The sequence below is a fragment of the Artemia franciscana genome, chromosome 13, assembly GCF_032884065.1.
Source record: "Artemia franciscana chromosome 13, ASM3288406v1, whole genome shotgun sequence".
In the NCBI taxonomy this organism is placed as follows: domain Eukaryota; kingdom Metazoa; phylum Arthropoda; class Branchiopoda; order Anostraca; family Artemiidae; genus Artemia; species Artemia franciscana.
The window spans coordinates 32836436-32864036 of record NC_088875.1 but is presented as its reverse complement, the minus strand read 5'-3'; the positions used below and the strand labels follow the sequence as shown (position 1 = coordinate 32864036).

The following is a 27601-nucleotide window of genomic DNA, read 5'->3' as shown; positions in this document are numbered from 1 at the left end:
GAAAGGAAAAAAGATAAATGTTCAATGACTGAAATTGGGGGAAATCTAGCGGTTTACTTTAGCTAAAATTGATAATATAGGCCGCCACCTGTCTCCCAATTTTCAGATAACGTCGAATATAGATTTAACCTAAAATGTAGAGATTTTCTAATTCAAAAAGGCCGTACACACGTATTTTTTTCCAGTGCTAATTTGAGCAGCTCAATGGGTAAACAGTAGCGGTACAAAAGCAGAGGTTTTCAGAACCGAAAATCATAGACATGAAAAGTCAAATAAAGTTCATCAATATTTGTACGATTGATCTAACTTTTTTTTATTCCCTTCTGAAAAAAGAGAAACGATCAAGGATTGAAATAGCTCATGTAGACCGCGATCACTTACGAATTCCGTACTGTTTTTTTTTTTTTTAATTAAAACCCTGCGGTCACGCAAAAAATTTGAAAAATAAGACGGAGGGAACCATTTTCTGTCAAAGCGTGATAGATATTTAAAGCAGTAGATAGCCTAATGTTGTTTATATGACAGAAGAGATCGCACTTTTTTGAATTCTGACCAAAATATTTTACAATTCTTTTGAGTTACTCACTTTTTTTGGCTTTAGTTTTAGACAGTATAATTCCTGCTATTTTAGAAGACCTTCAGCCTAAACCATTGGCTTAAAATTCTTTGGTAAAATTCTAGTTAATTGACTTCTTGCTATCTCAGAAAGGGTTTAGGCTAGGAAAATGAAACTTTCAGGGATGGGTCTTCAGGCTAAACCATGGTCCCAGGAAGGTATTTTAAAGTACCCACCTCCACTCCTTCTCCCTCTAGAGGGCCCTGAAATTTGCCTACATGACAGGTCTATACCTATAGAAATTTTGACAAAACGACATTTTATCTTAATTTTCAGTTACTAGTTGCTTTTTCTCTGCCTTTTGTTTCTGAAAATGCAATTCCTGTTATTTGAGTAGAAGTTTGAGCTGTATCAATATTTTTTTTTCAAAATTTAGAAAATGTATTTTCATATCTTTAAAACCCTATAAAATGGAATTGACCAAGGTTATGAAGCTGAAAACAATTTTGTTGTACTTCAATTAAGCAGATTATTTATTTTGCAAGGTTTCACTTTTATAACACACATATTTGTAAAGGTCTTCAAAGGTCAGGGCCCTCTAGAGGGAAAAGGAGTGGAGGTAGTTGTTTCAAAATACCTTCCGAGTAAATACTTTAGTCTGTAGATTCATCCCTGAAAGCTTCATTTTCCTAACCTAAACCCTTTCTGAGATAACAAGAAGTCAATTAACTAGAATTTTACTAGTGTTTTTCTTTCTTAATTTATGAAATAGATTTATGGATCCTTTAGATCTTACATAATCAGGAATTCAGCAAAGGTATGAGGGTTAAAGTACTTTCCCTGGGCTATGTGGTAATGGATCCTTATAATGGATTTATGGATCCTTTAGATCTTGCATAATCAGGAATTCAGCAAAGGTATGAGGGTTAAAGTACTTTCCCTAGGCTATGTGGTAATTTTGTTGTTGTGTGTATTATTAATGAATAAATTAAACATATCATTTGATGCCATTTTATAAGGTCTTTACAAATATAATTATTGCCTCTACTGCACATTCAAATTTAATCACTTTTTGAGCTCTTGAAAATGACCAAAATATTTCTACTTTTTGGGTAGGCCTATAAGAAAGGCTTAAAACATTAGTATCAAACTTACTGTTTCATTAAAAAATTCATTTTCATATTGTTACATAAGCCACAGGCACTGATTTCCCACAATTAAGTTTGGTAAATAAATTTTTCAATATTATGCCATTTCTTCTTCAATGACACTGACTGTTCAATTAAAGTATATGTTTTCAATAAAATATCAAAAATATGAGATTCAATGAAAGAGGGTGTAGATAAATATCCCACAAGGTTACAATCCAAAGCTGTGTTTAAATTTATGGATATTCAAAATGTCAGCAAATTCTGGTTGTGAAGGTTATAAAATCAAGTATACAAGGATGATGACAGGATTGATTTTTTTCAGGTGCATTCTTTTATTTATTGTTAATCTCTTAAGTTAGAATAATTCAATTAATTATGATAATTGTTGCTATTAATTATGTTAATTATTGAGTTAGTATTAAGTCAAGATGAGTAATAATTCCCATAAAAACCTATGGTTGATAAATATTTTCAATATATTTTTTAATGTTTCTTAAATTTGTGTTGTGGATATTTAAATACACTTCTCATTTTTGTAATTTTTCCTCTTTTCTTTTTTTTCACATATTTTAGAACAGTTGGAAAAAAGAAATTTGCTATTCATTTCAAATGTGATATTTCAATATATCATTTTATTTTTATTTTTAAATGTCTTCTATTCTCAGGACACATGGTATGTTGCCAACTGAAGTAACTTGTCAATGCAGTCAGACCCCTTGTCTGCACTTACTTACTTACCAAATAATGTTTGGATGCATACCAACTCTGTTGCAATTCCAAAAACAAAAAAGAGGAAACAATGCAACTTGTCTGTGAGTGATAGGAAGGGAAGTTTCCTACATGACACCAGACCTCCACCAAACAATGCCATCATGTTCATTACATTCTTTTTGACTAACAGTTGTTCTGTTGTTCCAACTGAAGTAACAGTTGTTCCAACTGAAGTAACTTGTCAATGCTGTCAGACCCCTTGTCTGCACTTACTTACTTACCAAATAATGTTTGGATGCATACCAACTCTGTTGCAATTCCAAAAACAAAAAAGAGGAAACAATGCAACTTGTCTGTGAGTGATAGGAAGGGAAGTTTCCTACATGACACCAGACCTCCACCAAACAATGCCATCATGTTCATTACATTCTTTTTGACTAACAGTTGTTCTGGACTAACAGTCCAGAACAACTCTGGACTGGAGGTCAATTTGTAGTTAGGTGCTTGAGCATTGGGTAGGACACCAGGAGCCAATATGAGGTGAAGGGTTGTTATCAAAATAGATGAAATTATTTTGGTACAATGGAAATATAATAGGGGGAGGCCTCTCAGCCAGGTTTAGGTACTTAGAGGAATTGAGAGGGTGAGCAAGAGGAAGTTTATAATTCCTCTCTTAAATGGTAGTGAGATTCTGGAAAGGAATAAAGAAACCCTATTCCCTCTTATTCAAAGATACCTAAGGCCAGGTTCAATAATTATGAGCAACTGCTGGGCAGCATACTCTAGTCTTTCAGATCTTGGCTTTGCTTACCACCAGATAAATCATTCAAGCAACTTTGTTGACCCTAAGGATGTGACCATCCTCACCCAATGTATTGAGAGGCTATAGCTCTCTCTTAAGAAAAATTACAAAAGGTCAGAGATGAGGAGTCTGTACATGAGGCAGTGCATTGTTAATGTTCTCTTCCTTGAAACCTATGAGCCAGAAGAGTGCCTGCATTATTTTTTAATTGAAGATAAAAAGCTTTACCCCCCTGGGTCAGAGCCCTCATTGTCTATAGTAGTGGATGCTGAAGCCAACCAAGGGGTATATTCTGATGAGGATTCATATGAAGGGGATACCTTACTAGTTTCAGTTTGAAAGATTTTTTAACTGTAATAATGAAGGTAGCCTATTTATTTTTTCACTTTTAGAATTATTGTTTCATGTAATTTTTTCTGTTTTTTTTTTGTTTTCATGAAAAACATTCAATGTTATTCATGTTTTTCTGGGTTAGCTATCATAATGTTGAACAAATTTTGACACTGAGAAAACATATTATATTATTTTGTTGAAAATGTGTACTTTAATTGAACATTCAGAGTCAAGGCAGAACAAAAGGGTATAATATTTATATTTTATTTATCCAACTTAATTGTGGAAAATCAGTGCTTGTGTATTATATAACAGTAAAAAATGGATTTATAATAAAAAAGTACGTTTGAAACCAATGTTTTCCTTTTTTATACCAAAAAACTAGAAATATTTTGGTCATTTTCAAGAGCTTGAAAAGGGCTTAAATTTGAATTTGTGATAGAAGCAATTATTATATTTGTAAAGAGCTTTGAAAAGGGGATCAAGTGGTATGTTCACTTTATTTGTTAGTCAATAATATGAACTATGAAAAATCTACCAGTTATGCTTCATTCAAGCAGAAAGTGAACCTGTTTTGCAAGTCTTCAATTTTATAATGGTCTGCAAATATTGTGAAAGGTTATCAAGGGCTAGTGTCCTCATGCAAGGGAAAGTGTGGAGGCTGGTTCTTCAAACATCTTCTCAGGGGCACTGGCAGATCCAGAATTTATTTTGTTGGAGGTACAAAATATTTTACTCTGATAAACATGCAAATAAAGAAATACCAGCAATTTAAAGGGAATCTTAATGAGTATATACTGTAGGTGGGTTATGGAAAGGGTTGTAACTTTAATCTAAAATCTCCTGAGAGTTAAAGTTCTAATAAATCTACTAAAATGATGTAAAAATATTAATACAAATATAGTAAGTTATAGGTACCTCCCCACCATTAAAAAATGAAAAGCTGTTCACCCTCTAATAAAAATATGATATTTAGTATAGCAATATGATATTATCCCCAAATCTACCACTATGTTGGGGGGAGGGGATGTGCACCCTCACCTCAATCTGTCACTGCTCAGGAGATCTTTTAGCCTAGTCTGTGTACACATCCCCAAGTGTTTTGTCACCTAACTGCTTTTCAAGATGGCAAGAAAAAAGCTAAACTTTCTCCAGTACATCAGTGTAATCATAGACATTAATCTACAGTTTGACATAGCCTACTCAAACTAAGGAAACATTATATTATTCTGAAAGCCTTGAAAATTCCTAAAATAGCCTACTCACTTAGGCTATATCATTTCCAAAACCAGTTCATTTTACCCATGTCCCTCAATGCACAAATATAGTCCTATTACCCAAGTTGTATATTTTCCATGTATTTTTCTGTTTCTTGAAAACATCACTCTTTTGTTCAAATTGAATTAAAGGCTACAAAGAAGCATCAATAATATCAAGAAATAAAATATATAGGCTATATATTTGCACATTAAGGGGGAGGGAGGATTAAGTCAAATAATTTTTTAAAATTGTTTACATTATTTTATAATATTACCTTTTGGGTAGGCCTAGCTTCAGACTAATACCCAGTTATACACTATAGCTCCTATATTAGAACAGTCATGTTCTTACTCTTCAATGCACCTCTGTGTGCAAATTAAGTGCATAGTTTACCAAAATATGCTTTGAAATGGTGTTAACAGCAAATAATAGCAGAAGGTAACATTACCTCAAGTTACCATATGTCACAGCTTGGAGCAATATAAGGATTTTCCATCCTTGTCATGCTCCAGTGATGAAGAAAGATCATATAATAACCTTAATAACTAAACTTCTTTATGTTGTAGGCTAAAGTAAAAATCTACATATTACACATACAATAAGCATATTAAACATATTTTGTGACTTTTTAAAAGTCTCTGAATCCATTTGATCAGTATATGTTCTTCTTCTTACAAATTGAATTGGAGAACCTACAGTATATGCAATTGTCTTTGGATAGGATGACAATATTTATTATCCAAAAATAATGTGATAGCATTGACTTAATAGATAGTTTGGACACCTCTTGTAGACTACTATTTTTGATAAAATTGTAAGATGGGGTTCTTCTAAAGAAACAACTTAACAAAATAAAAGTAGAAATATTTAATTTCTTATTAGAAGTATTGAATTATTTCCAAACATCATGGCTGCTTTTGTGAAAATATATCTCCCCTTCACAGTCTAATATATAGCCCTAGGAATATTTAAAAACTAAAAGATGCGCCAAAATAGTGAAAATCTAACTTTATGATATGCAACTTAATTCTGTTAATCAAATTATCATGTTTTCCTCTATTGATATTCACTTTTTAAACTCATTTCAAGTAACATTTTGGTAATTTATGCACTGAATCACTGACAAAATGTATTCAAGACTGCAAAATAGCCAGTTTAACAAAGGAACGATTCTCTATTGTTCTTTTAGAAGGACCCTTCTCCTATTGTGCTAGTTTATTTTTTTTTGATAACTCAGGTAGCAAAAAAGATATAAATAATTGGCATATGGTCAGGTCTTAACAGTCTGTTGAACACTATCCAGTAGCACAAATCTATGACCATGTTTGCAAAGGGGTAAGGATTCTTGTTTTGATTTTTTTTTTTAAGAGAAGAAACCTATTGGGAATATATAAAAGTATAGGATGAAGGCAATCCAACCCTCACCCTAAGTGCAAGTGTTCTACATATTTATGTGTCTTTTTTATCTATTTTTCTTATAATTGGAGTTGTAGAGATTTTGAACAGTATTGATTGTTTCAGAATTTATCCTAAGCTTTTTTTTATAATGCAAAACTTCCTGTGCAAAGCACAGAGTATCAATTCAGAGTTCAAGGTGAATGCATCTATATTAAAATTGGATATTTATTGAAATTATCAAACGAGTCAGCTTTCTCAGTGAACTTTATGAACAATGAATTTTAATCCCAGTGAAGCTAGCTAGATCTTGCAATATTTGGCAAAAGATTGGTTTAAAATAAAACTTGTCTGACTGGTTTACTTTAATTCCATTGCTGGATAAACATATAACAAAGGAATTAAATTGAAAATTGATTAATATTTCAAAAGTAAAAAGAGAGAAAAGAGTAAAAAGAGTAAAAAGAGGAAGAAGAGAGATTGTATTTTATTTTGCAAATGGGAACAGGAATGGTATAGAAGTGCCATAGTACCAGCTGTACTTTTGCACTTAAACTTCTGGGGACAGGTGTACCAGGTCCTGCACTTCCCATTTTGGAGATGATAAGTGAAACTATGCAACTCGCACTTGTAAGCTTATCTGCTCTGATGACATTGCAGTGAAAGCCCTTTCCTTTTTTGGTATGGATTCCATTTTGGCAGCTAAGGAGCTAGTGACTCATGTGACATCCAGAAAAAAACCTGCTGACACCATGGTAGACATCAAACAAGCTATTCAACAATGTGATGGAAAGAAAACTACTCTCCCAAGATATGTTATTTTTGAACCTGATGAGGTTCCAGAAACTGCTGGTGAGATTAGCAAAAACAGTGAACGAGCTAGTTGTCAAGTTTGACAATTTTGTCAAGTCAGATCAATCCACTACCGCTAGCAATAGTGGGTTTAGTAGAAATGACTCCGCATCTATATCTCCGTGTCCCTCCTATGCAGTTGTTTTGAAAAACCTTCCCAAAGATGTGACAGATGCGGCAGCTCAGAGAAAGAATACTTGAACAAAGTTTGTGGCAATGATGCTGCTAGTATCATTGCACTGAAGCCTTGTAAATCTCTCTGGATGGTAATAGTAGATAGCAAGAACGCCACTAATTCTGTAGCTCAAGCCATTTTGACCTCTGATTCCTCCCTCTGTACAAAAGTAAAATCCCTAGCTTATTACGGAATTGTGCATTGATTTCCAGCTGGTTTTTGCTCTGAAGATGTTTGTGCTAAGGTGTAAAACTGTGTTTTGGTGGTCAAGATTGGGGAAACACACTCATGTAAGCTAAAGTTTTAAAAACAAACAGCATTTACTAAAAAAAAAAAACAAAAAAAAAAACACACACACACACAAAGAAAATACATCCATGAAAAAAATGCCATCCAAGATATAGAAATGAATAAAATAACTTGATAAATAAATAAAAAATTATCTATAACCATTTGTAACTTAAAGTAGGACTTCACCAGGTTATATCCATTTATATTTAATGTGCTATGTGTTTTTTCTTATGCTCTATCACTGACTTTGCTTGTTTTAGTTATATTTATCCTCACATAAAGTACTTGATTGGTTCAATGTATGAAGATCACATCTCTGGTATATTAATTGGCATAGCTTCACTCATTTTGGTCTTACTCTTGGTGCTCATAGGTAATTATTAACCTCTTTTAGTTTGTTATAGTAAGTTATATTCTAATAACTTACATTCTAAAAAATACATTCTAAAAATTGTCAGAACAGTCTTTATAGCATATGGATCTTTTTTTAGGCTGCTTGACACTTTTTTTTCTCGGGATTTGAAAATTTAAGGTGGCAAACCTGAGCAACACTTGCTTTTTTTCTTAACAGGCCCTGGGTCTCAATTTCGTTTTTCTGACTCTGGATTTTGCTGATCAGTGAAGCTAGTAGTTACAAAAACAATATCATTGATCACTGAAATCCATTAAATCAGAAAAGCGAAATTGAGGCTCAGTGTCCATTGAGAAAAAGAAACCAAGCGTTGCTGAAGGTTACCACCTTAAATACTCCAATCTTGTGGAAAAAAGTTTCAAGCAACCTGAGAAATTAGGCATTCTTTGTTAAGCATAAAAATCTCAAGGCTTTTGAATGGCTTTTAAAATTCATTTTTTTTGGAACAGGGGTCAGAGCCGTGACTCTGTAAGCTCAGCCAGAGTCAACCCATCTGATAATGGGTACCTGGATGAATCTGGGGAAGGTAGGCAGGAGGGGTCCACGAAAGCACAGGATAGCTGGCCCCCTATCCTTTGTTACACTTCCTGGCTGAAAAGCCATGAAATGCAGATCAGATACCGCAGTAGAGATTGCAAAGTTGAATGTGTTTTTTTTATATTATATATTTTTATTATATCTATGAATATACGAATTTTGAAAATGGTATTAGCCTTCTTAGGTTTTAAGGATCCAACTTTCAAAGTACTTTGAACATAGTAATTAAAACCTGAAGCTCATGCCAAGGTGGAAATAAAACTTCAAAATGTGCATTTGTATGTATAATTATTGTTGCTACTATAATTTTTCTGAAATGATTTTTTAAGACTTTGGTTTATTACCCAAGTTATAAGCACCCATTTGTATATGAAAGAAATGCTACCTATACGTCTTTTTTAATGCGCCTATTCGCTGTCTAGTATTCCTGTTGCACTGTAGTGTATTCTTTTATTTCAAACTAGTCTTGTCTTGGATTTTTCAGAATGTCTCTGCCAAGCAATAGGGATTTTCGCCTATATTCATGGGTTGACCCAAGATTCTTTCTGACAGCTTAGAAAAAAATGCTCTAAAATTGCGCTTTTTGAGAGTTTTACTTTCCCTTTTGATTCTATGCTCTCCCAATGCCTTTGTTTTATTCCTCAGTACATTGTCTATCAAATTTTTTTTTTTTATAAATGGGGATACAATACAACCCTGCTTAACTCTTGACTCAACACGAAACCAGCTACTAACCTCATTTCTTAAACGCTGCAATTTTATCCTCATGCATAACACTAGTCACTTTAATATGTTCATCTGATATAGCACACAAGAATAGGATCTTGGCTAAAGGTCTTCTATCAGCTGAATCAAACGCATGCTTATAATCTAAAAGAATAAGGGCTAAAGGAGTCGAATGACTCACATACTTAATTTCTAGTGTCTTTTTCAGTGACCAAAAAATTTGTAGGGCCCCTACCCCCTCTCTCGGTATCCCCCCAAATTCGTCAAATAAAAATTTTAAGAAATCATTCTGTTCAGTATAGCTGAAATGTCCAATAACTATGTCTTTGTTGATGACATGCCCCCCTCACAATTCCTAGAGGAAGGCTGCAAGTTATGAAATTTACCCATTGTTTCCAGGTAGTATTTGTTGTTGGGAAATATATAGACATTTTTCTGAGGATGGATTTTATACGGGGAAAATTTCCCATTGGGTTAAAAGTTTTCGGCAGTGGGGATTTTCCAGGGGACAGTTTACATGGGGGAATTTGCCAGAACTCAGATGCAAACTTTGTTTTCTCCTATACTTTTTTATTGGCGACCCCTTTTTTATGTGGAGATGCTCTGGGGGAAATTTTCATTGGAATTGGAATTCTCTGGGGTATTCTTACCCTAGGGGATTTTCCGTGGGAAAAACCTCCTTGGGGGAGTTATTACCAGGAAAAATTCTGCAGGAGGAAAAATTCTGCAAGATAAACTTTCCTTTGGTGGTTGGGAGATCTGGGAAAAATTGTCCACACAGGAAAGACTCCGCTATGACCGGAAAAATTATCAGGAATTAAATAAAAACAAGTCTTCTTTCATATGAACGTATGCTATGGGGTATTTTTCAGGAGGTATAGTCCGCAAGAAATTTTCTAGGGGAATCAGCGATGAGGATGGAATTGCCTGGAGATAATTTTCCGACGAGGAAGGAGTGTGCGCGCTAGGACCTTGTTATGGAGGAATATTTCGTTGGGGCGAATTTTCCATGGGAGGGGAAGTGGATCTCCCAGGATTATTTGAAAAAACAAATAGAAATTAAATAAAAAGAAACAAGTTTTTTCTCCTGATAGTAAAGAGCATTATTAAAACTTAAAACGAACAGAAATTATTCGTATATGAGGGTCCTGCCCCCTGCTCAATATCCCGCTCTTTATGCTAAATTTTGACCTTTTGTCCCAATTCTGTAAGAACAATTCCTGAAACACAAGAGTAGTGATACCATTCTGCTTTATGAAGGTCCATAGGGGGTCTACTATTGGAGCTACTAGCCCCTCAAGACGCTATTATGTGAACTTGGGTTTTACGCAATAGGCTACTATAGTGCAGTGGTAACGGTATAGTACACCTGTATGTCAAGCAGAGTTTGTTTACTTATGCAAATAATTTGCAATGGTATAGTACACTGGGTTGTTGCGTAATAGGATTTGTTTACTTATGCAAATGAGTGCAAGTGCTTGTTAATTGGGTATTGTTTACTTCAGGATTTCTTTGATTGTTACGTAATAGAACTTGTTAGTAAAGCGTAATGAGTCCGCTAGTAAAGCGGGGAATTTCTGGTTGTAAAAAACTAATTGGTTTTGGTCCAGTAGTTACAGGTGAAGATATCGCAATCTTGCGTGACTTGCTTTGGTTTCGGTGGGCCTTTATAATACAGGAAAAACTGGTTTTGAAGGTCAACGACATGTGAGTTGTTAGTTCTTACAGTTCAATCACCTCAGTATTGGAAAAGCTTTCAGTGTGTCTACATCAAGGATATTATTCTTGGCATATTCTTTAGTAATGGCTACTTTTACTCTATTAGATATTGTAATTTTTTACAATTACTTTACTCTTATTGGATATTGCAATAGAGCAATTTGCTCAATTTCTCTATTGGATATGCGCTAGCAATGGCGAAATGGAACCTAGAGTGCTTAGCGTAGAAGTAGAAATTACAAGAGCTTGCCGGCTAACCTAGAATGAGACGAGATATTTGTGCGATATGTAATATGACTGAGCAAAATCAAGTCGTAAGAACAATTATGTTTTGCAGCAAAATTGAATATAATGCATATACCGGATTCAATGCAATAGTGAAATATATTGACGACAATGATCAGAATCAATCTATAAAAAAAGACTAAGTTTGTTACTAGCGAGAAAGAATCCTTGTTAGTCTCTAATCGGTAGAACTAGTATTAGTATTGAAAAATGGCTTGATATGAGACACAAAAAATTATGCAGAATCTAGTGACTTTGGAAAAATGTTTGATTCTAGATAATCATCTTCAAAAATTATCTCGTCAAAGAAAAACCATTTTTCAAGGAATGCTTAACGGTATACTGAGAAATGATTATCTATCTTTTGTTTATTGTATGAATCTTTTACGTCATTGGCCAGATACATTTACCCAATCTATTGCTATATTAATTGAAACAAAAGAAAGTAATATTCAGGTCTTAGTTTTAACAACTACCTAAAATTCGTTTTTGACGGCCATTTCAGCATGGGAACTAGAAATAAGTCGACATTACGAAAAATCCTGTCCAAACATGTTTCGTGACGTCACTCCGTTATTTCCCCCTAGAATACATTCATTTTCTTGATTGTGAGTTAGTTTCTTTTTAGTAGTGAGATAGTCAGTATTAAAAAAATGTTTTACACATGTCCATTATGTTTGTATACATTGAGCAGTTGGTCATCTTGTGAGAATAGTACAATTATTGATGGCGATAACGAAAAGTGTAGATTTTGCAATCCGTCTAAATTGCATAGAGGATACAAAGTGTGAATTAAAAACTGTATTTCCTGTCTTGAAGATGTTTTGGACTATCACACTAGAGGTTTTTTATGTTTCAGTTGCCATTACAATAATTGTGATCAATGGGAAAATACTTACCCTGGTATGATTGCAAAAAACCCTATGCATGATTTCAGTTTATTTTAAAGAGACTGGTATCGTTGTGGTTTTAAATTGTTTTGGGAGGAAGAACCTGGTCTACTTTGAAATTGTTGGAATAATGAGAGAGTTTGGTTTTTACGACATAGCTGTGAATATACTGGCTACTATGATTATAAACCTTCGGTTTTTATTTGACTGTTCCAGAAGTGATTCTTCATATTAGAACTTTGTGTGTGACAATGCTTCAAATAAGCAAATTGAAACATGTGAATTTTATAATATGAATCAAAATAATATTATTGACTATACGAAGAGATATTATAAAAATGAGTTTAAATTATATTGTAGAAGGTGTTAGCCTGACTTTTCATGTCAAAAACAATACAAGTTGAATCAAAACGAGCTGCCGCCACTTGTCATTACTGATCGTTAACTATATATGGAAGAAGTAATCTAACGAACATATAGTTTTTATTGTACATACAAGTTTTATTAATAAACCAATTCACAAACATTTTTTAAGCATTTCAATCTTAGGGCACTGAAATTGTATTGTACAGGTTGAACGATTGATCTAGAAAATCGTTCAGTCGAGGATTGTCAGCGTAAATGCTGAGAAATTCGCTGTAAGTATATGCGCGATGTCGAAAAATTAAGTATTATAGTGCATGAAAACTACAATTTTTTGTTTATAAATCTTGTACTCGGTTCCGATTTTGAATAATAGATTTTCCACTTCGCTCAAGAAAGTTTCAATATGAGGCGTGTAGGATGCATACGGTAAGCGAAGAGGATAAACAATTCAATATTCTTCGCTGTTTGAAAGATGCATTGCCTATGCCCCGTCTTTAAAGTTGATTAACTACTATTAACAATGATAAGGGTATTGTTAAGGCTTTGAATATGCTCGAGGGAGTCCAAGGGTATGCAATAGGATCTGTATTTGGACATGTAGGGATCCAAATTGAATACATTGATTATTTGACTCGTGTTCATTGTGCCAAGTCTAATAAAATACTGCCATTACGGATAACTTCCCAATAGGTTTAAAATTGATTTTGCGAGACTAGTACTATACTCTCCGTCAATGGTAATACTCTCCTCCAAACTCTAAATGTACTGTACCCGTTTGGACAATACTCAGATCTTGAGTACTAGACAAATCCAATAAAATGATACCATGAGTTTTTGCAAACATGTCTTCGGTTATACCATTTTGAAACAGTTGTGAATATTGATCTAGAGATTGCACTGTCAATTCAAATACGGTCCTCCAAGATTTATCAAAGGTAAATTGTAGAGTGAAATTCCATTTTCTTAACATACAAGAGATTAAAGTCCAAACATGTCAAATTTGTTTTCCTGTGCATAAATAGACCAGTGTCTGTAATATACAAGACCTGGATTCATTCAGTCCCTATAATTTATCGTTGGTCGAGGATGGGGGTATGCACAGGACAAATTCAAAACAAAATTTTATGCCAACGAATTTAAAGGTCACTAAGATTCATAGAGTCCTCCAATTTGATTAAAAGCCATATATGAAGACGTTTATTGATACCTTTGACAGTAAGTGACCTGAGGCAAAGACGAAGGTTGAAAGGAGATCTTTAAACTTATTTTAACTTAAGCCTTTGGTAGGACGTGCGAGAGTGTGTGCCATAGGAGTCATTTTGACGTTGTAATCGACCCAAAGCATTAGTCCAAATAATTCCAGATCTTAATTTCATGTCGTTCACGATGGTAGACTCCAATATGTTCCTCATACATTGGAGAAAAAGAAATACAGTTTTAAATAAAAATATTACTGCTGGTAGTGCAATTTTAGAAATTTCATTAAACTGACGTTGGAATTTTATTACAATATGTGTAAGCTCCAATGGCTGGGGGAGGGGTAAGTTCAAGTGTATTAAGAAGACACTGATTCACTCCCGTTAAAAGTTTAAACAGAGAATCTATTTGACGATTTGGAAAATGGTGAGCACATTAGCTCTTGAATGGTCTACACCAACTGGGATTCGTTTACCCGGAGCTAGTGATGTGCCTGGCCCCAAATTCTGTGTGGTCCTTCAATGTCTGTCAAAAAACACTTTTAACGAAAGTAATTAAAAATCGTAATAAAATGTTTCTGGAAAATCCGAAAAATATCTATTATTTATTCTCGGTTTACAATCAAGCTACTAATTAACCCTATGGTTACATTCTCAATCAAAAACTCACCTGAAGAGTTGCGTGACGAATATTTTGGCAATCAAATTACCCGACAGCATTGGCAATGAATTCATTTATCTCTTATTTGACCTTTGTTTATATATAACTGAGGGCAATGCTCAACTGTCAGAAGTAGTTAAATAACGGACAAAGCAACATCGTTCACTCGTGCGTGCCCTAGCTTGCAAAAAGAAAGGAAAAGATTTTAAAAGAAAACAGTTTGTTTAAGCGGGTGGTAATTCCTTTTCATTGTTACTGCCAATAATTGGAGGACTTGTAAACAATATTCTCTAGATGGCTAGACCTTGCAAATTGACGCCAATTGAATTCACCCTTTCACTAAAAGAGAACTTTGAACATAATCTTGATAAATTTATTAACAATGAATCAATTACCAATTATGATAAATTAATTTTGCTTCTAACTGCCCTTCGACCTGTCGATAGATATAAACCCTACCGCGAAAGATCGCTCAAAGTAAATCTCAGTCATCAACCTAAAGGTTCTGAAACTTTGAAACCACCAAAACAGGAAGAAGAAGATTTATCTGAACCTTTATCTAGTGTTGTTGATCTATTACCCTAATCATATCTTGAGCTAGGTTCAAATTTTTTTCCCCGTCTCACTGAAAAGGAACATTTACAAATTGATAACAAAAAACAATGAAGCTATAATCCACGGCAAGAGTTACAATTTCATTGATTTGGTATCGGATTTAATTGCAAGTCGTAAAAGACTTGAATCATTTGATAGTGACTTGTATAAATTTTTAAAGTCATCAAACTTTGCAAAAAGTCTTATTGGAAATACATATGTTTTACAACGATTAAGGAAATATGGTCAAATATCAAAAGATGTTTTTAAATTGTTTTTGCAAAGTACTAGCGAACCAAATGGCGACGATGATTTAAAAGATATCAAACGAAGGCGTCTTAATAAAAGTGCATAACCTATTAGTAGGCAAAAGGGTAGTGCACACTTTGCACCGCGTTTTCGTTCAAAATGGCTCAAGTTTGGAAACGAGCTTATAAAAAAATGGCGCAGCGAGAAGTTTAAAGTCCCCACTACACTTGCTTGAGTCGCTAGAGCTGAAAAAAAGTTGGCCACAGAGTATTTGCACAATGAATCCAGTTACACTCTTCATCGAAATCATAGAGTTTGCGGTAATCATTATCGAAAAACAAAAGCTTTATTTCCATTGCGTACATTACAAGCAGATCTTCTGACTCTAGATGCTAATTAAAGACGCCATAATAGGCCTTACAAGTATTTTTTTTTACCTGCAATCAGTGTTTTTATTCGCTTTGCATATGCCGTTCCATTGCGTTCAAAGAGAGTGGTTGCTAGAGCCCTTGAATCAATCTTTGAAAAGGATTAATATAGAAACATTACATTCACACAGATCAGGGAAGTGAATTTGCTAATCAACATATAAAAGAAGTTTTATTGAAACATAATACAATACTTTATCATAGTCTTAGTCTGATGCAAGTGGCATTGTCTGAACGATTGGTGAGAACAATTTGACTTTAATATAGAGATATTTTACGTTGAAAAATACGTTTGCTTTTATTCAAAAATTAGTTAAAATCATTTCGATTTATAATCCAAACCCTTATCGATCCCTGTTCAATCTTAGTTCTCTTGAAGTTCATCACAGTAACATTACACTTGACATTTTTCTTAAACAGTATTTCAATGAAGGGGGCAAGTGGAAAAGAAGAAATTTAATGTTGGTGACACAATTCGAACCAATGGAAAAAGTAATATTTTTTAAAAGGGGAATTACTTATGGCCCACTGAACTTTTAAAAGTGTCAAAAGTCTTAAACGCTAAACATGTAACGTATTTTTTCCGTGATGTGAAAGGTGAAGAGATTGTTGGCGATTTTTACGAGTATGAATTGCAAAAAGCTAAGACCAGGGGGATGTCTCAGATTGGAAAGATATTGAAGAGTTGAACTAGCAAGGGTAAGAGACAGTTGTTTGTTCTTTGGCTAGGATGCAACTCTGATTTTGATGTTTAGATTGCCGTTGAAGACATTCACAATGCCTAATGATTATTATTTTATATTTATGTCTAATATCCTTGACCCCTTCTATGATGCTTTGAATAAAACAGGCGATTTTGGGACAAAATTCTCCCCAGCCATCAAATTTGACGAAAGGTATGAAGTTGTCCTTGTTGATTGTATTCTTAAAAATAAATATCATATCTTGAGAAAGGATCGTACATATAATATAAAAGTTAGATCGCACGGTTGATCACTCGTTAGTCAGGAATGTATGGAATCAATTAACTCGGCTGAATAATCCTTCGTCACATTATCATACAAGAAATATAGTATTATCGGTGCTATCAATAGAAGAATCTCTGCTCGTAAAAATGGTGCGTTCCACTTTAACTATTCAATGGAACAGGGTAAGATTAGTTTCCCCATTGAAAATGAAAAGTTTATTTTCAATGATAATATCAGAGATCTTGGATTTATCCAAAAAATAATCAATGGTAGGAGTGCCTCCTGCGTTTTTTGAATGAAAAACCACTCTTAAACACATTCACCACTACGGTATAAAGCACCTTCAATGTATTCAAGTCAACACTTTGTATTTGGAACTCTGTCAGTTAACATTTCGAAAAGAATTGGGCGATCCTCTAACAACAATAAAAGGTTTTGCTGTGATTACATGTCATTTTGGACCTATTCAGTGAGATGGCTAATAGAAAAATACTTTTGTTTATCCTGATATGGATTACTATGATGCTACTCTTAGACCACGACAATTGGGTCATGGAATGGGCTATTATATAGGTCGTTCGTCAATGTCTGGTTAAGATTTTGGCAATTAGTTTGCTAAGTTGTTTCGCTCTGCACTACTCCTGACTCAAAAATATATTGCACTGGTTGCCACAGATTCTGCACCCTCTACAGTACAAAATTGGGGCTCTGGGATAGATTAAAAAAAAACTGTTTCACAAAATCTCAGGTCCAGCATGCGGATCCCTCGGTGAGCGATTGAAATCACGGCAAACCCGAACAGGTCTAAAAAGGTTGAAAAACACCCCATCACTCATCCGTCTTGACTCAGGTAAGAAGTGTAAAACATAGCACTCGTCAAAGAAGAAAAAGAAACCAAAAGTAAACATTGTTAGATCAAAAAAAGATTTCTTTTTCCAAAAATGACACTTTTACCATGTAAAGTATCTCATCCTTCAGTAACCTCACCTTAAACCTTTTCAACGCAGAAAGTGTTGATGTGATTGTAAAATATGGTTACCATGAAGGATTTTATCCGCAACAACCGATCTCTGAAAATGTACACTTTCAAATTTATTCCAGTGAAGGCTATTTCATAGATTTGACATCCACATCTATATATTTGCATGTTATTGTCTAAAAATCTAACAGTGAAAAGCCAAGTGCAGCCGGGGGTTATCCTATGAAAATTGTGTACTACACAATTTGTTTAGGTATATCAGTGTCCTGCATTAATGGAACATTGATGAGCACAAGCAATACTCTTTCAAGCTATATAAGTAATATGCAATTCATATTGATGAATCCAACCGGCTATGAGTTCTTTTGCTTTGGCAAGTGAGAAATTATAACCTAGTGGAAATAATATCAAATTGATCGTTCGCATACAGTCACAAATCAACAATATATAGCTACGGGTACATGTACCTACACCGATTCGCCATTTATAAATGGCAAAATTCCTTTAAAACTATCATGGACAAATTCTTCACTCATATTTTAAATGTTTGGGCTTTCAATTATCGTATGTTAATTAAATGGAATTCCACTATACAATTTGTTCTTTGATAAATCATACAGGACCCTATATGGATTAAATAAAAAAAAACTGTTTTTTCACTGAAAGTAAGGAGCGACATTAAAACTTAAAACGAACAGAAATTACTCCGCGTATGAAAGGGGTGGTTCCTTTCTCAGTGCCCCGCTCTTTACGCTAAAGTTTGACTCTTTCTTTCAATTCTACTTTATTAAACAGTAACAAACTTTAGCGTAAAGAGCGGGGCGTCGAGAAAGGAACAGACCCTTTCATACACGGAGTAATTTCTGTTCGTTTCAAGTTTTAATGTTGCTCCTTACTTTCAGTTTAAAAACTAGTTTTTTTTATTTAATGTCTGAACCTTTTCGAGTTAATGCATGTTTGATTTTGGCTCTCCGCACATAAATTTTTAAAATGAAATTTGTATAGTAATTCTTTTTTGGCTAAATGGCTTTCTTGAGTTTTTATAAAGCGATTTTGAGAAATAAGGGGTGGGGAAGGAAGCCTAGTTGCCCTCCAGTTTTTCGGCTACTTAAAAAGGCAACTAGAACTTTTGAGTTTTAACGAACGTTTTTATGAGTAAAAAATATATGTAACTTAAGATTTAACTTACGTAATAAACATCTATATTCTTATATTTTGTTATGTACACGAGGGGGTTTATTAATACCTCGCTCTTTACACTAAAGCTTAAGTTGTGTACGAATTCTTTAAGAATGACCCCTGAATAAGAAAAGCCATTGAATAAATAGTTGAAGTTACTAAAAATACTTTAGCATAAAGAGCGAGTTATTTAGGAGGAGAAGAACCCTTCGTATGCGTAAATAATCTCTGTTTGTTTTAAGTTTTAATGCTACTCCTTACTTTCAATTAAAAAAACTTCATGTTTATTATTCCATTGTTTTCTTTATAGTTTTGCTAGAAAATCCTGCGCCCTTTCCATTGAATTTCTCTTCCCTCATGACATATCCCCCGAGGAAAGATCCTCCCACATAGCCCCCTCCACTCAGGTCTGTACACTTCCCAATAACCATCACTTTATGTAAACACAGGTCAAAGTCTCTAACTTGCAGCCCCTCTCCCGGCTACTGTGGGGGAGTAAATCATCCCCAAGACTTAGTTATCATGATTTTCGACTATGCTGAACCAAATGGCTATCTCAAAATTTTGATCGGTTGACTTTGGAATAAAATGAGCGTGGGAGGGGGCCTAGGGGCCTTCAATTTTTTGGTCACTTAAAAAGGCCACTAGAACTTTTTTATTCCGTTTGAATGAGCCCTCTTGCAACATTCTAGTTGCAAAATTTTTTTTCAGGCTCGTAACTTTTGATGACAATGACTAAATTTGATTAAACTTATATTTAAAACTGCATAAAAATCCGATTCTTTTGATGAATCTTTTAGTATAAAAATTCTGTTTTTTAGAGTTTTGTTTACTATTGAACCGGATCGTTCTTAACTACAGTTCGTTACCACGAACTGTTTGATTGACAATTCAGTCTCTAGATTCAGATTCACAACTATTTTAAAATGGTATAACAAAAGAAATGTTTGTAAAAACTCACGGTATTAGTGTATTGGATTTTCCTGGTACTCAAGATATGAGTATTGTCTGAACGGGTAAAGTAAGCTTAGCCGAATCATTGGAGAAGAGTGTAGTATTAAGCTCACTAAATCAATTTGAAACCTATTGGGAAATTATCCCTAATGGGAGTGTTCGATTCGACTTTTTACCATGAACACAAATCAAATAATCAATGCATTCAAGTTACATCCCTACATGTCCAAATACAAATCCAACTACATACCCTCGGATTTCCTCGAGCATATTCAAAGCGTTACAAATATCCTATCTGATTGTTCACTGTAGCCCATCGATTGTAAAGACGGGGCATTGGCTGCGTATCTTTCAAACTCTTGGCCTACCATATGCATTCTGCACGCCTAACCCTAAAAAATTTCGTGAGCAAAGTTGAAGATCTCTTATTCAAAGTCAGAAGTAAGCACAAAATTTATCAGCCAAAGTTGTGGTTTTCATGCATTATTATATATTTTTTTTCGATGTCGTTGATATACTTACAGTGGATTTCTCAGCGTTTACGGTGGCAATCCTCAATTGAACGATTTTCTTGTTGAAAATACTCTATCTAACTTGTATAATATACATTTCAGTGTCCTACGATTGAAATGCTTTAAAAATGTTTTTGAATTTGCTTATTAATAAAACTTTTGTTTACAATAAGAACTCTGTGCCATTATATTTCTTGTTCCACGTATAAGTAACCGTCGGTAATGATAAGTGGCGGAAGCTGGTCTGGATTCAACTTGTATTCATCTTGGCATGCAAAGTCAGGGTCACTTTTCTACAATATAATGTAACTTCATTTTTATTATATTGCTTCGTAACGTCAATAATAATATTGTAATTCGTATTACAAAATCCACACGTTTTAATTTGCCTATTTCAAGCAATGTCATACACAATATTCTCATATGAAGAATCCCTTTCTGTAACAGGCAAATAAAAGTCAGTAGGTTTATATTAGTAGTAGCCTGGATCTTGTCAGTGATATCATAAAAACCAGACTCTCTTATTCCAGTAATCTAAGCGTTGAGCAGGTTTGTCTTCCGGAAAAATTTAAGACGACAACGATACCAGTCTCTTAAAAAAAATGAAATCACGTTTAAGGTGGGTTTTTCGCAATCATATCAGGGTAAGTATTTTCCTTTTGATTACATTATTCGTAATGACAATTGGAATACAGGAAAGCTCTAGTGTGAGAGTCGGAAATATCTTCAAGACAGGAATTACCGTCTTTAATTTGCACTTTATATCCTTTATGCAATTTAGGCGGATTGTATAATATACACCTTTCTTCATAGTCATCAATAATTGTACAATTCTCACAGGATGACCAACTGCTCAATATATACGAACATAATGGACGCGTGTTAAACATTTTTTCAATGTTGACTGTCTCACTGCTAAATAGAAACTGAGTCGCTATCAATAAAATGAATGTCTTCTAGGAGGAGGAGTAATCGAGTCACAAAAATGTTTGGATAGGATTGTTTTAAATGTCGACTTATCTCTTGTTGGCACGAAAATGGTAGTCTTAAAATAATTTTTAGGTAGTGATTAAAAGCAAAACCACAAAATCATTTTGTTTTGTTTCAATTATCTTATCAATAAATTGGGTAATGCATCTGGCCCACGACATAAAAGTTTCATGCAATAGTCCAAAAATGGAGAATCAATTCTCATTATATCGTTAAATATTCCTTGAGAAAATATTTTCTTTTGAAGAGATAACTCTTGAAAATCATAATACAGAATCAAATTTTTTTTCTGAATTCATTAGATTCCGTGTTATTTTTTTTTTCTCAAATCCAGTCATTTTTTAATCCTTATAGTCTCACTACCTATTAGAGACTAACTAGGATTCTTTCTCGCTTGTAACAAACTTATTCTTTTTTTATAGATTGATTCAGATCATTGTCTTCAATGTATTTCACTTGCATCTAATCGGTCTTGTAATCTTTGTATATGCATTAAATTCATTTTTGCTGCAAAACATAACTGTTCTTTCGACTTTAACTAACTCAATTAAGCACTATAGATTTCTTTTCGCGATTACTAGCGCCCTCAAAATCCAATAGAGTGAAAGGATCCATTACTAAGGAATATACCAAGAATAATTTCCTTGATGCTGAGACACTGAACCCTTTTTAAATACTAAGGTGAGTTAACTGTAAGATCTAATAACTCGCATGTCGTTGACCTTCAAAACCAGTTTTTTCTGGATTATAAACTTCCACCGGAACCGTAACAAGTCACGCAAGATTGTCTCATCTTCACCTGTAAATATTGCACCACAATCAATTTCATTTTTCTACGACCGGGACTTTCCCCCTTGACTAGCGGACTCTAATAAAGCCTCTTACATGATGATCAAAGAAGTCCAGAAATAAACAATACTCTATAAATAGATAAATCATACTACGAACCAAGTATAAGACCCAGGTGCGATTAATATTGTCTTGAGGGGCTATTAGCTCCAATTGTACACCACCTATGGGCCTTCCCGAAAGCAGAGAGGCATCACTACTCACAAGAGCTGCTTAATCGGAATCCGAACTTTTTTTAGAAATACAAAAAGACTTGTTGTGTGAAGAGAGGTATTAAGGAGGGGGCACCCCCCTCGTATTCAAAATAATATCTGTTCGTTTTGAGTTTTAATGTTGGTCCATATTTTAAGCAAAAAAATGTATTTAATCAAGAAAGGCCATTGACGCGTGTTTATTGGTTTTGTTGTTGTTGTTGTTGTTTTTTTCCCTACGATTGTCCGTATCAAACCAATAGTCTTGGAAGACCGAGAGAAGGCTCATTTGAACGGTAGTTTTGACTTCACTTTGCCCTTTTTAAGTGACAAAAATGATTTGAGTACAAACAATGCCTCTTCCATTCCCCTTTCCCCTCCAATAAAAAACATCCGATCAAAATTCTGAGATAGCTATTTGTTCAGTTTATTTGAAAAGTCCAATAACTATGTCGCTGGTGATGACATAACCTCCCCCCCCCAAGTCGCTGAGAAAAAGGCTGTAAATTATTCAATTTGCCCATTATTTACATGTAGTATTACATGTAATATTGGGAAATAAATAGTGTTTTCTTTGGGGGGGGGGGGGGGGGTAAGGAATTTTCTGTAGGGTATCTTCCACGGGGAAACTTTTTGCGTGGAATTTTCTTCGGAGGGTTGAACGGGATTTCCTGGCAAGACTCGAAATACTACTAGTAATGAAAAAAAAAATCAGCTGAAAGTTAGGAGTAACATTAACGCTTAAAACAAACAAAACTATTCCGTATTTAAGAGGTGCCCTCCTCAATCCCTTATTCCTTACACTAAAGTTTAATTTTTTGTCCCATTTCTCTGATAAAGATTGCTCATAAAGAAGGGCCGTTGAAATTGAATGAGAAGTATTTTTAAAGAATTTCTAGACTTTAGTGTACAGAGAGAGGAATTGAGGAGAAGGCAGCCTATATTCATGATCGTCAATAAATTAGTTCTAACTTCACAACCACTGTATTTAAAAAAAAGCACCCGGGATAGTTCATGGTAACGACCTGTAAGTAAGGATTGACGCGGCTCGAAATTAACCAAACCTATAAAAAGCAAAATGTTTATTCTGATTCCAAATATGAAAGTTCGTTCAGTTTAATGCTACGTATCAACAGTTACGTGCCTGAGAAAAATTGTCCAATTTTCGAAAAAGGGGGAAACACCCCAAAAAGTCTCCCCGTCTTAATGCAATCACACCATCAAATATCAGATCATGAAACCTCGCTGTAGAGGTTTCAAGCTCTATATACCAAATGTGGAACTTTGCATAATGATCGTATTGAGCCAGTGACTTAAAGATAGAGAGAGGTCTCATTTGATCGGAAGTTGAAAGCTCTAGTGCTCTTTTTAAGAGACGAGAAAGATTGGAGGCCAACCAGCCACTTTCCCACGTTTTTGCCCTTAAAGTTGTTCGATCAAAATTCTAAGTTAGCCATTTTGTTCAGCCTAGCTGAATGGTCCAATAACTACACCTTTGGTGATAATATGACCCCCCACTGCCCCTGGGGAAAGGGCCGTAAGCTATGAAATCTTCAAATTGTTTAATTGTAGTATTTTTTGTTGGATAGTATACAATAATTTTTTTTTGGTGGGGGGGGGGGGGGTTAAGGAATTTTATGATCGAGGGGAATTTTCCACTATGGGAATTTTCCATGGGAAGGGAAATTTCTGAGGGTAAACTTGCCTAGGGAAATTTTACACTGGGGAAATTTGCTGGAATTCCTATATAAAATTCTTTTATTTGTCTTACTTTGTCTTTGCCGATTCAATTTTAGATGTCGGGATGTTCTGAGGAAATTTTCAGTGGGTGGGAATTGTCTGAAGGATGTTTCCTTGGGGTAATTCTCCACGAGAGAAATTCTCCATGGGGTAATTTTTCGCAGGAATAAGTTTCCCATGGTGGAGGGGGAAAAATCCACGGAAGTCCGATTTCCGGATGAATTGAAAAACGATCAGAAATTAAAGTCTTATTCAAATGAAAGTTTGTTAAGGAGAATTTTTCAGGCGGAATCACCACAAGAAATTTTCTGAGAGAATCTTCAGCGTGGATCGAATTATGCGGGGATGGGATGAGATGTAATATATAACAGGAGCTTTATTTGTAGGAATTTTTCGTGGAGGGACATAATTTTCCATTCAGTGGAGCATGATTTCCGGGCAACATTCGAAAAACAACCAGAAATTGAGTAAAGAAAGTAAGTTTTTTCAACTGAAAGTAAGGAATAACACTAAGATTTAAAACGAGCAGGAATTACTTTGTATATGAAGGGGTTTGCCTCCTCCTCAATACCTCGCTCTTTACGCTAAACTTTGATTTTTCGTCCTGATTCATTAAGAACGATTCCTACAACAAAAGAGCCGTTAATTATAGGCAGCACAATAGCGCTGCCTAAGTAAAGAGCGATATGGGCACAATGTAGTATTTATTTATTTGTTTTTTTCTCTTTTTAGAAGAAATTTTTCTTCAAAGTTCTTAGAAACTTTAGTCTAAAGAGCGAGATATTGAGGAGGGGGAAATTTCCCTCATATGCGGAATAATTTCTGTTCTTTTTAAGTTTTAATGTTGCTCCTTACTTTCAGTAGACGAAAACTTTTTTTTATTTAACCTTTAAATCGCGTAAATCCATACTGACTATTCCCTTCGACTCTCTAGTTTAATATTCAGCTATTCCTGGAAACTTTTTCTCAGCCCTGGAGTCTATCAGTGCCGTAATGATTGTCCGAATGACTATCTTGTTTTAATTGTTTGGTAACGTTTAGGTCTTATTTAGCTAAAGGTTCTGGGCTGGTAGTAAAACCTCTGTTATAGAGTTCTCAAACCTGTTAAACTTGCGTGTACAATTTTTATTAAGGTCACACTTCTGGGAGTATTTCTTCTCCCTCCTTTTTTCTAAAATTGTACAATTTCTTCTAAACAATAACCCTTGGTAGGTAACCTGAAGCTTAATATATTTCACATGGTGGAATCAGCAGAAAAATAGATTTTTTGTGCAGATATTGTTTTATAACTCGAATTTCTTAGGCTCTCTGTTACGAATATTAAGGGTCACACCTTATTCGCCGTTTGCGTCTTTAAATTATATAATTGAGTGAATTGTATTTTAAATCATGTTGGTATTGTCAAATTACTAGATGATTTTGGGAAAAAATAAGTAAAAGCAAATGCTTTCTAAGTAGATTCATTCGATGTGTAATAATAGGATATTTTTCGTTATTTTTATTTTTGAAGTCTATTAAAGGTTTCTTACGATCTATTTTGAATTGTGTTTTGCCCCCTGAAATTCTAGTGACTTGAGGCCTTCGCTCAAATTATGTTGCCACTGAATGCGCCTTCTTATTTTACCCCGAAATTCTTGATTTTACCTGAATTCATCACCAAGCCGACTATATGGCCAAATCTTATTCTTCTATTTTCTGGCTATGTGTATCTTGCGGAAATATCCAAGCATTTATGTAAAACTCTGCTTTAAATATCATCGCACTTTTGCTAGAAAAAAGAAAACATATATTGTATTAGCATATAGAATAAGTAACTTTCTTTCTTTCTTTCTTTTAGGCTGGTGGATTGTCTGGAGGTGCTTTTTGTCCAATTTCAAGTTTGTTAGTGAGTTGTTAGGTACTGGTGAAGTGTCCCCTACAACAAAAGAAATTCAAGAGGCAAGATCGAAAGCTAGAAAACCACGGAAAAGACGAGAATGACCCTCTCAAGTACAGACTTTTTAGCCGAAAATAATATTTGTGGACAAGCACTGCTTTCTATTGTTTCCCAAGGAAATGCAATCCATGCTGAGCTAGGGCAATTGAAAGACTTTGTCCCGTTAGTTTTTAAGAAAGGAACAAGTGAGCATGTAAAATTTGGGGGAGTATTAATAGACTTTGAATACTTTCAATCACCAGATTCTTTTGAGGCTACTCTTGAAAAAAATACGGTAAACGTATTTCAGCTTTACTCTCTTCTTTTTTCTCTATAAATTTCCATTATATAGGATATATTTTAGCTTCTGACATATTATGGATCATTAGATCAAATACTTTTTTATTACCTTGTGGATTTTTAAAAAATATACCACCTATGATGTAGAAAACATCCAAGATTTGTTAGTGTCTGCTTGTGTGTTGGTGTATGGAAACTGTGGCTAAACTACTTTAAATAGACTTAGTCAAACTGGCTGCTGAAGATTTTTTTCATGAGTTGTGCCGACTTTTCTTTTTTTTATTTGTTTTCTATTAGCCTGGTACTTTGATATCGTAGAGAGGGGCCAAATCGCCAGATTACTATGACTGAGCCCTTTAACTTTTTCGTCGAAAAATGAGAAACAAGGTTTCTATTGTAGCCTAATACCTTTTCAACCTAAGAAAGAAACAGCTTCCTTATTTATCATTTCCAAAAGCATTTTAATTTTGGTTGCTATGTTCTATATTAACCCTTTTTAAATAATATGCCTGTAACGTGTATTACACAGAAGAAACGGCCTTTGGCCTTTTCCTAGCAGGAATAGTAAAGAGCAGACTCTGTTGTTTTCGCACCCCTTTTAACCCTTTAAAGTATCCGGGTTGCAGATTTAGCTAGCAATCTAGTAAGAGACGATCACTTCCAATACTAAGAAATATAATAACCCATAACTCCTAAAAATTGAGTTAGATCAAAACAAGAACTCCTGACATAACGTCATTTCTGGTTTTAACTTATGATTATAACATCATTTTTCATCTTGTATACGAAGTTGCAGTTTTTTGTCACAAAGTTCATTTTATTTTAAATATTGTGTTTGTCAATTTTACATGGCACTAGAGGTAGCACTTTCCTTTAACAAGAGCCCTTAAACAGCTCTCTATGATGTTCCAGAGCTGTGCTAGTTGCGGAGAAAAAAACGGGAAAATTTGTCATCATTGACAAATCATTTGTCCCGGTCATCATTTGTGTCCCGGTGTCCCAGTTTGTAATTTCTCTTTGAGTGTCCCTGTCGTCATTTATATTCCCTGTGTCCCGGTCGTCATTTGTGTCCCGTCCCGGTCTGTAATTTCTATTCGAACAATCCCTGTGTCCCGGTCGTCATTTATATATCTCGCCTGTGCCCCCGGCGTCCCCGTTGTAGTTGTGTCCCTGTGTCCCGGTCGTCATTTATATTCCCTGTGTCCCGGTCGTGATTTGTGTCCTGGTGTCCCAGTCTGTAATTTCTCTTTGAGGTTCCCGGTCGTCATTTATATTCCCTGTGTCCTGGTTGTTATTTGTGTCCCGGTGTCCCGGTATGTAATTTCATCAGTTGACAAACATGACGTCAGTCGACAAACAACTTCATGACGCATACAGCTCAATCCTTATAATGACGTCAATTTTTAAGTTCATATCAGTAGGTTTAATCAAACGG

The 27601-nt window shown here is 34.6% G+C and overlaps 1 protein-coding gene across 2 annotated transcripts in view; it reads left to right on the top strand.

Moving 5' to 3' along the window:
* The first annotated feature begins 430 nt into the window (after positions 1 to 430).
* The window catches only part of LOC136034816 (WASH complex subunit 5-like), a 105879-nt gene continuing 78708 nt past the window's right edge, over positions 431 to 27601 (top strand). The window contains exons 1-3 of one of the 2 annotated variants that reach the window (XM_065716251.1): positions 431 to 495; positions 7787 to 7899; positions 25789 to 26161. In XM_065716251.1, coding sequence (XP_065572323.1) covers positions 25928 to 26161 — 234 coding nt within the window. In that variant the 5' untranslated portion in view covers positions 431 to 495; positions 7787 to 7899; positions 25789 to 25927. Of the gene's footprint in view, positions 578 to 7786; positions 7900 to 25788; positions 26162 to 27601 lie in introns of both variants that reach the window. The other variant, XM_065716252.1, reaches the window with a different exon arrangement.